Source organism: Cheilinus undulatus, linkage group 13, assembly GCF_018320785.1.
Source record: "Cheilinus undulatus linkage group 13, ASM1832078v1, whole genome shotgun sequence".
Taxonomy (NCBI): Eukaryota; Metazoa; Chordata; class Actinopteri; order Labriformes; family Labridae; genus Cheilinus; species Cheilinus undulatus.
The window spans coordinates 34803091-34820686 of record NC_054877.1 but is presented as its reverse complement, the minus strand read 5'-3'; the positions used below and the strand labels follow the sequence as shown (position 1 = coordinate 34820686).

Here is a 17596-nt window from a genome sequence, read left to right as displayed (position 1 = left end):
AAGGGTTCCCCATAAAACCACCAATAAGTTCATAAAGTAGTCAGATCTGTTTTTTCCTAATTTAAAAAAAAATATTTCTACAACGTGAAGACTAGAAATATATATTTTTTCAATATGTAGAGAATTTTCTTATTGTACAGTGTTTCTTCTTTTTTTTTTGGTGAGGTGTGGGATGGGGTTGTTGATAATTAAAAATGCAACTTGCAGGCCAGTATAACAGTGTGAAGTCCTTTTATTTTTGCAACTGGACATAACATGTTAAAATGCTTACTATACTGTATACAAAATGTTTATTTTCATCTACAACTAACACAATTCAGTCAAGATTTAGATTTTTTTGTAAAATGCAGTTACTCCTAATATTTCATTATTTACAAGGGTCTTTGGTTTTGTCATCTATTCAGAAGTCAACAATGTACAATTCATTTATATCTGCATAAGGACATTTACATGTTAACATAAATACTTCAGTACTCTGCTGCAGAGTGAAACAACAGTCTCTTCAAGCAACAAACATTACCTTGTCATTCATTGTTATAAGAGTTTAGGAGAAAATATATTAAAATTCATTAAAATTACACAACTGTCAACATTCACTAAAAGATGTGCACTAGAAAAAAATATGTTATACTTGTAAATGACAAATTATCTTCAAAATTGTGTCTGAAACCTAGACTAATAATGAAGTACAGTATAAATAGGTATAAGACAGGAAATAGGGCGATTTTAATAAATACAGATGTGAATAGTGCTAGTTTGTATGATATCTACAGTTTAAAGCTCTGTTCAAGTGTATACCTTTTCTCACGTCTTTTTATTTACAGCACCAATATGGCAAGAAATTGCTAACATTTCATTGGTTGTTTCTGGCTCCAAATATATCCAGACTAAAGAGACAAAATGTGACAGTGCATGGCAGAGAGAGACAATCTGTCTTGTCTGCTAGACCAGACTCTCTGTCAGCTGAGCGTGGATCTCCAGAAAGCTCGGCCTCTGCTTGGCATTCCTCCTCCAGCAGCTCAGCATCAGGTCGTTGTATACTTTGTCAGGACAGCAGGGAGGCTTGGGCAAGTAAACCTATGAGCAAAATATAAACAAAGAATTGGAAAGGGAAAACATACACCAAGTTATTCTACTTCTGTACTAACAAATAGTGGAAAAGAACAGACCTCACTTTAAACCCCAGTTTTTAAGACTTTAAACAAAATAAAGAAGCAATAAATAGACAAATATAATTATTGTCATTTTCCATATGTACATCAGTTGGATAGGGAATATCCTGCTGCTCTTAGTTTTAATTTCCCATACCTGAAAATGTACAGATATTTCTTTACAGTAGCCTTGCAGTTACAATGCCTATTAAAAGTATACACCCCCTTAGATGTTTACTCTCTTATTGATTTTATAAATCAATTACAGTCAATAGATTTGGCTTTTTCAACAAAAGTAATATAAAACGATAAATTCTTTCATGTAAAAGTGACAACAGATTCCTACAAAGTAATGTAAATTAAACAAAAATAAGTAATGTAAAATAAGTGACTGCATAAATATTCACCCCCTTCAAACGAGTATTTAGTGGATGCACCTTTGGCTGCAATCACAGCACTGAGTCTGTGTGGATAGGTCTCAATCAGGCTTGCACATCTGGACCCTGCAATTTTACTCCATTCTTCTTTGCAAAACTGCTCAAGCTCTGTCAGGATGCATGGGGATCAGGTGTGAACAGCCCTTTTCATGTCCAGCCACAAACTTTGACTCAGCCACTCCAGAACATTCACCTTGTTGTCTTTAAACTATTTCTCTGTAGCTTATGCTGTGTGCTTCGGTCATTGTCTTGCTGGAAAATAAATCTTCTTCCAAGCCGTAGCTCTCTTGCAGACTGAATAAGATTATGATCCAGGATTTCCTTAATTTTCCCGCTTTCATTTTACACTCTACCTTTACAAGCCCTCCAGGGCTGTCTGCCAAGAAGCATCCCCACAGCATGATGCTGCCACCACCGTGCTTCACAGTGGGGATGGTGTGTTTGTTGTGATGAGCAGTGTCTAGTGTCCACCAAACATTGCTTCTGTCTGATGGCTAAAAAGCAACATTCTGGCCTCATCAGACCAAAGAACTTTCTTCCATTTGACAGTAGTGTCTCCCCCATGCCTTTTAGTCAATTCTAGTCTAGATTTAACATGAGTTTTCTTCAACAGTGGCTTTCTCTCCGCCACTCTCCCAAAAGCTTTGACTGGTGAAGAACTCGGGCGACAGTTGTTTTATGCAGAGTCTCTCCAATCTCAGCTGCTGAAGCTTGTAACTCCTTCAGAGTAGTCAAAGGTGTCTTGGCGGCCTCTCTCACTAGTCTCCTTCTTGCGCGGTCACTCAGTTTGTGAGAACGGCCTGATCTAGGCAGATTTACACATGTGCTATATGCCTTCTATTTGTTGATGATGGATTTAACTGAACTCTGGGGCATTTTCAGTGCCCTTACATTTTTGTATCCATTCTCTGACTTTTACTTTTCAATAACTTTTTCTCTGAGTTGCGTTCGTGTTCTTTTGCCTTCATGGTGTAATGGCAGCTAGAAATACTGATTAACCAGTGACTGGACCTTCCAGAAACAGGTGTCTTTATACTACAATCACTTGAGACTTATTCACTGCACTCAGGTGATCCCCATTTCACTAATTATGAGACTACTAGCATCAATTGGCTTTATTAAGGGGGTGAATAATTATGCAGTCTCTTTTTTTTCCCTCACATATTTTTATTTTACATTACTTGGTAGAAATCTGTTTTCACTTGGACATTAAAGAGTTTTTTTTGTAGTTTTTTTGTGTCAAAAAGCCAAATAATAATGACCACAACTCATTTTTAAAATCATTAATAGGGTAGAACATCCAAGGAGGTGGATTCTTTTGAAAGGCAGTGTATGTCTGTGTGCCCTATGTACAGCATGTGGCTCCTTTCCTACATGTCATCCCCCACTCTCTCTCTCCAGTTTAAAATGCTACCCAGTGTCCTATGAAAAACAAAGGCATAAAAACCTAAAAAATAAAGACTTAAAAACAAAAAAAAGAATGGGTAAAGGAATTGAAAAAATGTGCCTTTTGATGGGATTAATTTTAAAGTCCTGGGCATATTATCTGTATTTCAGCAGATTTTGCATTTTGAGATAAAGATTTAAGGACAATATATATATATTTTATAAGACTGGACTGGTCACAATGATCTGTGTGCTGCTCACCTGTTTGCCCTGATCCCTGAAGAACTCTCCGGTGTTTTCTATGACCTGTTCGTCAGAGAGCTGAGAGTACGGCTGCTCCTTACACAGAGTAAGGATCTCCCACAGAGTCACACCGAACGCCCACACGTCACTCGCCATGGTGAATTTACCCTGAGAAGACAGAAAACATGAATACAATACAACTACCTGAAATATCTCAATTTATTAAAGTCAGGGATGTGTGTCTATACCTGGTATTTATAGAGCAGCTTTACTGACATTTTGTCCCCTTTATTAACCTGTAACCTTTGACTGAACTCCTGAAATAATACACTAACGAGTTACTTCAATATCTTTGCAGAATGTTGGCTTTGGAACCAAAGTAAGGTCAATAAAGTCTATTTCTATAGGAAAATACAGTCCATTGCAATTGACATGTACTGACTTTTAACTGTCAGGAGCTTAATTGAATCAGAAAAACTTCATGAACTCTCACTGAATTCACTCATTTTTTCCTGTACAGATGCTGCCATAATGCTTTTCATTAAAAAAAAAAAAAAAAAAAAAAAAAAAAAACAATATTCATATTTTAACCCACCCATCTATGCCACCATGACTGCCACGGTAGCAGCAGGCTGAGAAAGTCAACCCAGTCATTTCTCTCCTCAGCAATGTTTCTGCCTCCTCCTAGGGGATTCGAAGGCATTCCCAGGCCAGGAGGGAGATATAATCCCTCTAATAAGTTTTAGGTCTTCCCTGGGGCCTCCTCCCAGTTGGACGGGCCTCCACAGAGACCTCCACTAGGAGGTGCCCTGGAGGTATCCTGATCAGATGTCTTAACCATCATTACATTCAGACATTACTTTCATAAAATAAATGCATATTTGGCCATGTTTTAATGAATTTAAGCCTTTTTTAGCTGAATGGACTGGTTCGATAATTTAACATTTTATTTTCCCAGAGAATACGCTTTGTAAGGATGTGTTTAATGGCTATTTATTTATTGGATATTTATTTTACAAATGATCATTATTTCTTGGGGCAGAAAAAAAACTGATTATATGCTGAAACAATTCTGTTTATTACATTTAATTTTTGCTAAGGAAGGCTTGTAAGACTAAGACTGGTGTGAATGTGCCCTAAATGACTTTCATAGCTCTCCCAGAAGAAACAGACCTTTTGTAGGCTGAAGCATTGCTTGTGTATCAGTAAGTTAAAACTGACTTAATTTGGTCCCAACAGACTTGTGCCAACACTGCAGGATACATCTGTTAATTTTTGGTTGTACCCAGTGTGCCATTTCCTTGTGCATTTTTGAATAATCCCAAACATTTACAAGACAAATGTTTGATTTCACAGCACTCACCAGCAGGATGCTCTCCCAGGACATCCAGCGAATAGGCAGCACTGCTCGGCCCTGGATCCTGTAGTAATCTCCTCTGTACAGATTCCTGCTCATCCCAAAGTCAGCGATCTTGATGGTGAAGTTTTTACCCACCAGGCAGTTTCGAGTTGCAAGATCACGGTGGACGAAGTTGAGAGAGGACAGGTACTTCATGCCGGATGCAATCTGCACTGCCATGCCGATCAGTTTACTGCGAGAGAATTTTGATTTGATTTGATTTTGTTTTTATCAATGTACAAATAAGAAATCACAAACACAGCCTTAAAAGGCAGATATAAGACAACCGAGCAGCTAACAGCAACATATTAATGGTTATTTGTTTTTCTGTCCTTTAAATCAAGTGAGCTACTTACTTCAATTTGTGTTCACAATGTCAGTAAATTATTTCTTAAATATTTAAGTCAGTGTGCTCAGAAACTCTATGCCTGTGGGGAATTATGTAATTTACTCCAAAGAAAAACCTTCTAATGGTTCCTGCTTTTTGTCTTATTCAGTTCACAATATCAGAGTGTTATCAGTTCACAATTATGACTCATTAAACCAAGAATGTGACCAATATCACCCTGGGCAGGCATTAAGGAGAAAACCTATGAATATGAAAATAACAGCATAAGATCTGCAATTTTCTTTCAATCTCCACATCCCTGCAAAGTCATTTAATAACAAAGAGACATAACCAACATAATGCAAGTGCAATATTATTCATAGTTATAAAATTTTAACTCTATGTATTATCCAATAATTCATATTCAATAGGAAAATATAAGCCTACCTGACCATACTCTTCCCCTCTTTGTCCTCTTGATCTGTTTTGTCTTCAGCCGCCTCTTTACGCCTTAGGCTGCACAGGAACTGGTTCAGGTCTCCGTTCTCCATGTACTCAGTGATCATACACAGAGGGTCTGTGTCCACGCAAACCGCCAGCAGACGAACAATGTTTGGGTCCCTCAGGCGAGACATGATCCGTATCTCCTTCAGGAAGTCATTCCTGCCAGTCAGAGAAAAAAAGTCAAACTATATTACTTTGTTGGCAAGTGAAATAAATGTTGGAGCTGAATTTGACTTTTTTTTTTTTTTGATAATGTACCAAGCCTTGTGTGAGACCCAAGGCAACATGTTATGTATACAGATGTACTTCTGATGAACACCAGAGGGAGCCTTGCCTTATGGTGTGTAGTAGAATTTTGGACAAAGCCTGAGTAACAAAGTGAACTATTTTTCAGTCAGAATAGAAAGAGACAAGGAGGTGAAGCTGAGGTGGGTCTCTATTCCTGAAAAACAGCTACAATGTACTGGCTATAAAATATCAGCTGTGCATAAGCCATATCCTTAGCATCAAAAAGAATGAGTATTAAAAACACATTGCCCCTTGCAGTGTGCACCCATTAAGACAAACCAAGCATGCAGGCTGTAAACATGCCAATAATCATCATTCTAACATGGGTGGTTTTTGTTTTTACTTGCGGTGCTCCAACAACAAGTTTTTTCCATTTCTGCACTGGTTTCATTTTTCAGCAATGGGGGCTTGATAGGGCTCAAAGTAATTCTATTCAGTCATCTAAATGACTGCAGACAAGTTTTAAACCTCTAAACATTTTTGTATTAGGTTATATTGAAATTTCTCACATTGTTGAGGTAGAGATAAAAGGCAAAGTTATACATAAAACAACAGCATTGGGGCACAGGTGGCCTAGTGGTTTGAGGTGCATCCCGTATGCGCGATTGACCTGGGTTGGAATCTGGCCTGTGGCACTTTCCCACATGCCTCTCTCCAACTCTCTCATCCCTGTTTCTGATTCCATCCACTGTCCTCCTCTGTCAGTAAAGGCATAAACGGCCAAAAATAAATCAGCATGATACATAGAAATCTACAAGAGGGTAACAAAAGAGCGTCCCTCACACTTGATCAGCAACTATCATGCTGTTTATCAGACAAAGCAGACAGGAAAATGATAAATAGAGAGCCATATTAACCTTTTTTTTAGCAAATATGTACATCCATAGTGGTAGAATATGTTTGAAATCTGTTTGAATTGACCACTTTGCAAAAGCTTTTCTCATATCCAAAGCACTGGGAAGTTGCTGAAAAAAAAAGTGATTCTACGTGAAAAACAGCGGTATTTCTAGTGTCTCAAAATAAGATGCTGAAAATAATGAACATAAAATGCACATTTAAATGGCATGTCAAAAGAAGATGCCAGAAAAAAACTGTGTTTAACAATAAGGCGCCATAAAAAAATACTATTTCAAAATAAAACAGTTTCGTTTACAATGTCTTATTTTGAAATGCCCAAAATAACAGTTTAGCACAACGGAACAACACGTTTTTCTCAGCACTTTATGCAATGAAAAGAAACTTACCTGGTGTTTCTTGAGGCCAAAAAAGCATTTGCAAAATGGCAAATTTGAGAAGTTTGTTGGCTTTGATGATCCTGATGAAGGCCATGAGCTAAAATGCGTCTGTTAATAAAGTCTTCCTCTAAACTTGTACGTTTTGAGAAGCTTTCTGTTTCCACACTGGTACTGGTTTGTGCTTTTGAAAGTAAAACACCAATTTAGCATTTATTTGGAGAAACTGCTTTTGTTTGTACAGAATGCTTTTATTTTGAAAAGTTCCCTGCAAGTTTCCACTAAACACTGAATCAAGTCACCTGTAGGGAGATTTATTGAGGTAAAAACTCCTGAAGAATGACAGGGCTTTGAAAGCAGGGAGAGCAGGCCAGTCATTTAGTTTAGTATAAATCAATAGGTCAAACAATTTAAAGTGGAAAAGCACAATTAACATTCATGAAAACTGCCAGAGAAAGTGCCTTGTGCTAGATAGAAGTCTCTCTCAATGACTTTTAAAGACATTACGTTTGTAAAAACATTTTTACACTGTGGGTCAGACTTACAAAGATTTCACACACCGATTGCTGATGCTGTTATGTAACATGTCTGTCAATATCAACTAATCCTGCTTCCACACTTTCACATGGCATTTGTGTAGCAAGCTGACCAATTTGGGGTTAAACTAGGTATCAAACCCCCTCCCCTTCACTAGACGATCACAGAACCACAGACACTCTACAATGCACAGTGAACAAAAACAACCAGGTAAAGAATCATCTTCACTGCACATTATTTATATACACATCTGTTCTCACCTTGCATTTTTGTTGGCATCCTCCCTCAGTGTTTTCACAGCCACCAGTAGAGGTGACACAGTGCTTCCCTCCTCAGCCAAATCCTCATCCAGGAAGTCCTGCATGCCCTCTGCCTCACACAAGTGTACCTGTTAGAAGGCAAGAAGTCTGTGATGCACTTAACACAATTTGATTGTTTTTTGACAGCACTAATTGACAATTTCACCACATACATAAAGAAAGATGTGCTAGAACATCCAAACATTAGACACATGGAAAGTGAATTTACTTCTCCAAACTGTCCCTCTCCCAGCTTCTCCTTGAAGGTGAGCTTGTTCCTGGGGAACTCTCTCATTGAAGAATCGGTGCCTGAAAACAGATTGATGCTGAAGGCAGTGATGGAGTTAGCACTGCTGTCTGAAGACTCCTGCAGACTGATGATGTCTGCCTCTGCATAGTGCGGGGCTCCGTCTGCAACGCCAGCCACAAGAGCTTTACTGGAGGAGTTTGGGCCTGATGGGGAAATACACAAAATAGGAACAATTCAGCAGCTGTACCATATAAAAATCCACAGTGTCTGTTGCACATTAAAGATCTGATTCACAAAAAACCTGACTGCAGCTGTTAATAGCTCTAAAACTGTGCATCAGTGGCTTCTGCCATCTGTCTGGTGACTATTTCACAGCACATAAAACGCTGATGTTATTCAGACTTAAACAAACCCAAAAGCTGGAAGCTCTGAGCAGTTTGCTCTTGTTGCATCTGGATGTGGAGAGAAGCTGTCTGCATCTCTACTCTGCAAACCTGCACTTTAATGCTAGCAGATTATAATATGTCTGCTCAAAAATAATGAGCTGGGAGGGGAAGACAAGATGTGATGCAAGTTTAACTGTTAAAACCAGTTAGTTTGTTGGTTTACATTTCTGCCTTGCAGCCAGGGCCTCATGACTCATGGCAGGCAGAGATGAGAGGAAGTAGTTAGCTGCACAACAAAGTGAAGATGCAGAGATGGAATCTTGCTGGAGCCTTTCTGTGTGGAGCATGAGTACTCTGGCGTTCCCTTACATTTTAGTCTGTCTTCAAAAAGAGCTTGAGACAACAGCTGCTACTGAAATATGTACACTCCCAAACCTCTCATGGCTATGAATCTCTTTTCAATTCTAAATAGCCCTCCATTTGGAAAATGGTGGCTGGGCCCCTATCTTAAAGCTCAACAATGCTTCTGGGGAGTCCCATTTCACAAATGGATCATGATTGATTGTATTTGCATTTTTATTGATTTTGTGAATAAACTGAAACTGAACTGAAATACAGTGCATTTGCACAGAAAAGGGCCAATTTTTACCCAGATAAGCACCTAAACAGCATCAAAACTGAGAAGCCATTTGCTCTGCAGCAAAGAGAATCAAACAGTATCTCTTTGACTCATATAAACAGGGTTAGCAGGTGCAAAAGCCACATAATCCCCCAGTAAATCAGGCCCTGAGAGTTACCAAGGTGCTCTGTGGACTGAGCGAACTCAGGAAGTTTCCTAATGAGGCGTGAAGGCTCCTGGTAGTCAGCGCAGAGGGGGAAGATCCTCTCATAGGTTGAGTTGGAGGTAGAGCCACCATCACTGGTCAGCGAGGAATGATGGGAGGAGAAGGCCTGAGTCTGGATTGCAAGACGAGCTGTCAGCTCATCGTCCAGCATTCGACGAGATGCCTGAGACAGAAATCAAGTGAGAGCTTAAGCGTTTTATTTGTTGTTTATGTAAAAAAATCTGGATAGATTATGGAAAATCAAGAGTAGATGTCAGATTAGTCAAAAAAAGGAAAGGATGGCATTATCTCTACAATTGTCTCTCCTTTTCTTTCTTTTCCCAGTTGAAAATATCTCATTACACTTAAAACTGATCTCATTCCAAGAAACCTGTTATTTTTTGTGCTGCTTAGGAAGCCTTTTTCCTTTTAATAGCAGTTCAAGCTTAATTTTTTTACGTTATGTCTTGAAATAATATGTATGTGTAGACTAGCCTGATAAACATGGCTTACATTAAGCATAATGACATTTTTTTACAATAAATACATCGATTTCACTTGGTGAGTTTGACGACTTTGTGGTATTGATAGAAGAGGGGAGAAGGTCAGGCTTTTTATTTTCTTGGCTGGAGGTTTGTCCTTCAAGGTTTTTACACAAGGGCAAGCACAAGCAGGTTTCATGAATCCATTTAAAACTTTCTAGCTAAAACTACAATCAGGCGATCAAATGATAAAAATGTTATCTGTTAAACATTAGCAGCTCACATAAAGTCAGAGTTTTATATCCAATCTCTAGTTTGAGCAGTTTAATGCATTCAAATGTTTCATTTTGGAGTTGTTTTCCTCCATATCATCCCCCTAGGAGTCTCTTTAATACCAATATAACACAAGCTGCTGATTGCTTCGCTCAGGAGTCTATTTCAAATCATAAAACTTTTTTTATGACAGCAAAAAGTCATTAATGTAAACCCCTCTTTGATGAAATGTGTCCTCTGGTGCTGGAATAAAACCTTAACAGCGTATTCTCCCATTTTCTGTCATGTATAATCTCAAACTTGTATTCATACTTCTCAAGGATTTAAAAATGTCTGAACAAAAGTACGAGGAAAAGTATACTTTATTAATTCTGTTTAGACTGTGGCCATTTCTCTGATAATATTCTGTGTGTGTATTAATTTGTAATAAGAACTGTTAGTGCATTAATGTGATGTGCAAAATTCTCAGGACAGAAACAAACATTTTTTTATAGTTTAATATGGTGTCTCTTTTTATAATATAGAGGTGTATTTTTTTGTTATGTTTATATTTCTTATGTGCTTTTTAAAATTAAAATTTGATCAAATTTGCGGCTCTCGTAATGTTGTAATTGCTCCTCTAGTTTTTGTGTGTGACTTGAAGAGCAATGAACAACTCTCCTAATGCACCTGAGCTGTCCCGGTCTGATTAAATGGCAATAAACATAGAAACTTACAGAAAATGAATGGGTTTACTGCACACAAGAAGGCTGAATTGTTTCTTCTTTTTATCTTATCTTTATCTTAAATGGCAAAAACATTGAATCCTGAGTGGACATTGAATTTTCTTATTGCCTGCGTACAACCCAACTGGAATGGTGCACCAAAAAGTGAGCTGTGGAGTTGTTATTAGTGGGTCCTGAAGGTGTGCCTGGAAAAACCTGTGGCATAAAGTTTATGATAAACAGACGGTCTGAGCAGACAGACATCTATTCTTTTTATTTTACAGAGATTTTACATGATAGCAGGTACATTTTGGTGTTTTTTTTTTCAAGATATTAACTTATTAAACTCTTTTTCTGGGGGGGTAAATGGTTTTCTTATTTTTAGTCATTAATTACTCAAAATATCAAGCAAACAACCAACATTTATGCCTTATAATGGAGAACAGAACAAAATACAATGTATTCATGCATGTCATTTTAGGATTTCTACAATCGCATGCCTGCCCCGTCTCTTTGTTCAGTCATGTTTCGTTTTGTTTCATGTATGTAATAAACTTCAATATTCTTAGTAAATTCATCAAAGTTGTTTACTTTTTTTTTTTTTTTTTTTTTTTAGGATTTTGGGTCACAATTGCTCATTTAGAGATAGTGGTTGGTCCTGATGCTAGACCAGTTGAGAACCACTGCTGGAGTGCAGGGGTTCTTAAACATGGTGGTGCCGGAGACTGGGGACCCCCACTGTACCTGAAGGTGGTTAAACCATAGCTGAACATGGCTATTCTCGGGCTGTGCAAATTCAAGAATAACTATGTGCAGGCTTGCTAAGGATCTTTTAAACATTACTTTGATTTTAGCATAAATCTCACCAAATGTCCATGATTTTATTTTCCATTTAACAAATTTTATGCATACATTTTTATATAAAAAAGGGTGTCAACCCCCACATTGAAAACCTCTGCTCTAGTATACTGTGATGATAACATTTATTTCCTGTCTAGTTTATTACATTCTGCAATTGATACAAGTTATAGGGAGCGACAGTGCTGTGTACAGAGCATCTACAGTTGTACGAGTTCATCTGTTTTTTTCCATTTGATTGTTTTTATTGGGTGATCACTTATTTTATTGAGAGCTCATCTTTCTTTGTATGTTGTATTTTTGTCTGAACCTGTACCCAGCTGAGGTATATTGTCATTGTCATCCATTAACTAACTAGAAACTGCTGATTTTTCAGGAGAATATCATTCAGTATCATTACACCCAATACTGACAGACAGAACATACTCATATATAAAACATGGCACAGGCAAACTGACAGAAACACTTCCCTCTCACCTTCTCCAGCATCTTCTGCCACACCTGCCTCCACAGGATGATGACAATGATCGTCAGCAGGATGGCGATGATGGCCACCAGGCAGCCAATCAGGATTCTTGTGTTGCTGTCGTCCACTTTATGAGTCGGATCATCTGCTGATCAGGGAGATGAGCATTTAGAGAGTATAGGTGGATTAAATTTAATCCATGACAATTTAGGTTCTTATTTAAGCATCTCCTTCTTGTTCCTTTAGAGCCACAGTAACAGGCCTGGCATGAGCTTGTCTGTTATTTCTAATGCTAACAGCAGGGAGCAGTGTTCAACCAGGAAAATGTTGAACCACCTTTACACTGAACACCTAATACAAACTAAATCAGGTTTATTTATTAACATAGTAAAATTAAAGACCGAGGGGGCAGACGTTCATACGCTTACTTAACAATGTCAGACCTTTATTGTATTAGAAATGCATCTTCAATCCTCGATCCTTAGACTCTCCTTACTCCACTCTGCCTGAGAAGTCTGGAGAAACTTTTAATAAAGCATGCATTTCTGTGCTGAAACAAACATAAGTAACACATGTGATGAACTGCCTTCTAAAAGAATGATCATTCAGTAAAACAACTATCATGTTTTTGAGCTTTTGCCCTCATCACCACTGTCTCATGTAGGTTTGTATATATTAGTTTGATAGCCCTTTAGCTAGAAGTTAAACAGCTCTAAACAACACTATAAGGAATAATCACCATGGTTGTTTGTGGGTCACTAATTTCAGCTTGACTGTGAAACATGATGTGTCAATCATCTTTTGAAAATAAGTAATTGTAGTTGAATTTAGGCCAAACTTATCTGCTAGGTTATTGTATGACATCTCATCACTTTCAGGGAGCCACAATTTGAGAAAAATTTACTCTCTATTTCAAATGACAGGGCAGGATTCACCAATTAGTTTCCCCCAAGAGCCGAATTATGTCAAGAAAACCAAGCAAAGGTCCAAACGTTTGAATTTTTCCACTCACTGCTTGATTAAAATTTGCACTCTATGCAGATACTGTTCCAGTGGTAACGGTGATGGTTTAAGCCTGTGACTTTCCAATCTAGTGTTTAACAGCGCTGGAGAAAAAATGCACTTTTTAGGCAATATCTACCTTAGTCCTAGCCCCCATGATACCTTGCATGCATTGTGGGTGTGACTACAGATGTCCTATGTAACTCAATGAGGAATTCCAGTATTTTTCATAGTAATTGATCTGGTCAGCTGGCCAAACTGAGCAGGCTAAGTGGGCCAAGTGGCTTTCACATAGAGGTTGTTGAAAACCCCAAGTGGGCTTTCTTGGGTTTGCACTAAGGGGAAGCTTCCATCGAGTCACTCTGCCCTAAGCCCAGACCGGCGGAGGGCTGCAGTGATGTTTGTTCTTCTGTAACTTTGTCCTATCTCCACACAGGATCTCTGGAGCTCAGAGCAACCATCGGGTTCTTGGTGACGTAGGCCCTTCACCCTGATTGCTCAGTTTGTCCAGGCATTATCAGCAGCGAGGCCTTCTAAAGAGATTGGGGGTGTTCAAATCAAGTCCAATCAAAACAATTTACCACATGTGGACTCCAGTCAAGGTGTATAAACATCAAGGGTTTTTGCAAAGGGTCTGAGTACTTATGCCAGCATGATATTTCACCTTTTTATTTTTGATAGACTTCACAAAACTTTGTAAAATCCTGTTTTCACTTTGTCATGGTGGGAAACTCAGTGTAGACTAATGGGAATAAAAACACGTTTTCCTAACTGCAGCCTCAGGCTGCAACATAACAAAAATGAAAAAACTGAAGTGGGCCTGAATACTTTCTGATTGCACCGTATTTGTGTATTAGGTGCTAAGACATGGGACGTCATTACTGCAAGTGTATGCAGCTGCCACTGTCATATGCTAAATGACACCCAGCACAAATGAAAATTATGTGCTAGGTGGATGTGCTGGTATGCATAACAACACAAACCCGACTGGTGGAATTTAGCGCCACTTTTTAACCGCTTTTCTTCCTTTTTTAGTCATAATAGTGCATTTGTGCAATCTTGCAAAGAAAACAGGAAGTATATAGTTAGTGGAAACTGCCATGCAAGAGGAAGGTTTAGCCCCTTTCCCCTTTGGGAGATTCCAAAAATAGGCTGTGGCATAAATACCAGGGTGACTTATATTCCAGGTTTACGGTAAAGTAAAACTAAGCTATTTGCATGTTATAGTTATAGTTTGCTTATGAATGTATTCACAGCAGCCAGCGGACCTACAAACTGAGAGAACTCCAGTGAAACATTTTGGATTATGCTGGTGAATTCTTTTCACATGACTCGTGTGGAACAGGATAATTGGCTTTGGTGAGCTGGACTTGGCCACCATTTGATGATGGCTGTCTTACAGGCTTAAAATTATGACTGGAAGAAAAATAAATAAGCGGCTGACCTGGTAGTGTGTTTGTTGGGTGTCCATGTTTACGGGGAATCAAAGAGTTATTGTAGACTGCAGAGCCTATAAAAAAAGAGAAAGATAAATGGTAGCTTTGGGTCTAAAAACCTGAAAAATGTTGGTGATTTGAACTGGCAAGCTTCTTGCTGTGAAAAAACAGCGCTAACCACTTCACCTCTGTGCAGCCATTTGCAAAACACGAAGATAAAAAACAGACACTTTTTGATTCCTTTAAATTTCCTATTACCTGACTGGAAGGCCACCTCACTGAACAGCATCCATGTATCGCTGAAGTGGAAGCGGCACTTGATGGCGCTTGCTGTGCGGTCCCCAAGTGGTACAGTAACAAAGCGGGCGCTCTGGCTCACACGGTCCACCGTGGGTCTGAATGTCACAGGATCGGCCTCCCAATCTGACCCTGAGTGGAAATAACAGCCGGCCTGTCTGAACATCCTCACCCCTCTGCCGAACATGTTGTTACAGTGAACCTGAGGAGGCAACAGTGGGAAAAGAGAATCTGTAGGCTGCAAATATTCAGTTATCCTGTCAATTTCTGTGCTTTTTTTCTTTTTTGAAACATGACCAAACGGCTGCAGAATATTAAGGGAAAGATGATGCAGGGGAAGGTGCACTGATGACTAATCTGTTTTGCTGTGGCTATAGCTGAAAATCTTTCATCTCTGAACACAGCACTTACCCATCCCGTGAAAAATAGCCTCATTATTCAGGGCTATTTTGCATCATTTAATAAATTTTATGTCTCAATAAAAATTCCAGCAGCTACAGGAGATGGATGCTTGCTTGGCATGGTGTGGTGTCGGCTCAGCAGTTTTAAAATATTCCACTTTTTAAGATTAACTTCCGCAGTGAACTACTTTAAAGATCTTTACCTTCATCGAAGTGAAGTTGCGTACATGGTCAAACTCAAAGATCATCTCCACGTAACCTTTAGGGAAGCTTCTGTTGTTCCAGCCCACGTAGTCGTAGCCAGGCCACATGCTGTATATGTGGCTATGGAGGAAATCATCCAGACCCCATGTACCATCTGTCAGCTGGCCCAGACCCTTTGTTAGTCTAAAGAAATTTGGATAAAAATCAGTAAGAATCAATACGGAAAATGTACTTAAACTGTCCACAGACAGAGAAACTCAAAGTGTTTTAAAGAGTTAAAAATTGAGTTTAAAAAAGTAAAATAAGACATTAAAGCTCATGTGGGGAGATTTTAGCTGGATATGAAACAGACTGAAATGACTAATGATGTTTCTATTTGACATACAAAAGGATTTTAACTCAGACTTGAAGGTGGTCAGAGCTTGGGTTTATCTTACATCATGAGGAAGATTATGCCAGCCCTGTACTGCATGAAAATAAAATTCTGCTTCATTGTGTTTTGTTTTAACTCCCAGGGCAACCAACAGCTCAGCCCAAGATTTCATCAGGGTTCTCCTTGGTTTGTATCTCACAAATATGTGAGAGACATACAGTCATAGAGGAAAGTGTTGGCACCCCTGGAATTTTTCCAGAAAATGCACCATTTCTCCCAGAAATTGTTGCAATTACAAATGTTTCTGGTATACATGTTTATTTTATTTATGTGCATTGGAACAACACAAAAAACTGAAGAAAAAAGCCAAAATTGACATTATTTTACACAAAACTCAAAAATGGGCTGGACAAAGTTATTGACACCCTTTTAAAACTGTGGGTAAATCATTTTATTTCAGGCATGTGATGCTCATTTAAACTCACCTGTGGCAGTAACAGGTGCTAGCAATATAGAAATCACACCTGAAGCCAGTTAGAATGTATAAAAGTTGACTCAGCTTTTCTGTTGTGTGCCTGTGTATGTCACACCAAGCATGGAGATGAGAAGGAAGCGCCGAGAATAGTCTGAGGACTTAAGAAGCAAAATTGTGGAAAAATATGAACAATCTCAAAGTCACAAGCCCATCTCCAGAGATCTTGAAATTCCTTTGTCCTCTGTGTGTAATATAATCAAGAAGTTTACAACCCTTGGAACTGTGACTTATCTCCCTGGACGTGGACGCAAGAGGAAAAATTGACAGAAAAATCCAACGCAGGATAGTTGGAATGGTGGATAAACATCCTCAGTCAACTTCCACACAAATTCAGGCTGTCCTGCAGACTCAGGGTGCAAAAGTGTCAGCTTGGACCATACGTGGTAATCTGAATGAGATGAAGCGCTATGGCAGGAGACTGAGGAGAACCCCACTGCTGACAAAGAGACATAAAAAAGCCAGACTGGAGTTCACAAAAATGTACCTGAGTAAGCCTCAATCCTTCTGGGAGAACATTTTGTGGACAGATGAGACAAAGGTAGAGCTTTTTGGAAAAGCACGTCATTCTACTGTTTACAGAAAACGGAATGAGGCCTACAAAGAAAAGAACACAGGACCTACAGTCAAACATGGTGGAGGTTCAAGGATGTTTTGGGGTTGATTTGCTGCCTCTGGCACTGGGTGCTTTGACTGTGTGCAAGGAATCATGAAATCTGGAGACTTTCAAAAGATTTTGGGCTGCAATGTAGGGCCTAGTGTCAGAAAGCTGGGTCTGCGTCAGAGGTCATGGGTATTCCAGCAGGACAATTACCCGAAAAAATATCTCAAAAAGCACCAAGAAGTGGTTGGAGACAAAGCGCTGGAGAGTACTGAAGTGGCCAGCAATGAGTCTGGATCTAAATCCCATTGAACACCTATGGAGAGATCTTAAAACTGCTGTTGCAAGAAGGCATCTTTAAATCTGAGAGACCTGGAGCAGTTTGCAAAGAAGGGTGGTCCAAAATTCCAGTTGAGAGGTGTAAGAAGCTTGTTGATGTTATAGGAAGTGATTGGTTTCAGTTATTTTTTCCCCAAGGGTGTGCAACCAAATATTAAGTTATGGGTGCCAACAATTTTGTCCAGCCATTTTTTTAAGTTTTGTGAAAAATTATGTCAATTTCTGCTTTTTTGTGTTGTTCCGATAACCATAAAGGAAATAAACATGTGGATATCAAAACATCTGTAATTGCAACAATTTCTGGGAGAAATGGTGTATTTTCTGGAAAAATTCCAGGGGTGCCGACACTTTCATCCATGACTGT

The 17596-nt window shown here is 38.9% G+C and overlaps 1 protein-coding gene across 5 annotated transcripts in view; it reads right to left on the bottom strand.

Moving 5' to 3' along the window:
- Positions 1–247: 247 nt before the first annotated feature.
- Positions 248–17596, bottom strand: part of LOC121520532 (discoidin domain-containing receptor 2-like) — a 31433-nt gene continuing 14084 nt past the window's right edge. For 4 of the 5 annotated variants that reach the window (XM_041804027.1, XM_041804029.1, XM_041804028.1 and 1 more), the window contains 11 exons: positions 15387–15570; positions 14744–14984; positions 14494–14559; positions 12059–12195; positions 9238–9448; positions 8034–8257; positions 7766–7893; positions 5392–5607; positions 4581–4809; positions 3236–3385; positions 248–1077 (listed from right to left, as the gene is read on the bottom strand). In XM_041804027.1, coding sequence (XP_041659961.1) covers positions 943–1077; positions 3236–3385; positions 4581–4809; positions 5392–5607; positions 7766–7893; positions 8034–8257; positions 9238–9448; positions 12059–12195; positions 14494–14559; positions 14744–14984; positions 15387–15570 — 1921 coding nt within the window. In that variant the 3' untranslated portion in view covers positions 248–942. The remainder of the gene's footprint in view (positions 1078–3235; positions 3386–4580; positions 4810–5391; positions 5608–7765; positions 7894–8033; positions 8258–9237; positions 9449–12058; positions 12196–14493; positions 14560–14743; positions 14985–15386; positions 15571–17596) is intronic. The other variant, XM_041804026.1, reaches the window with a different exon arrangement.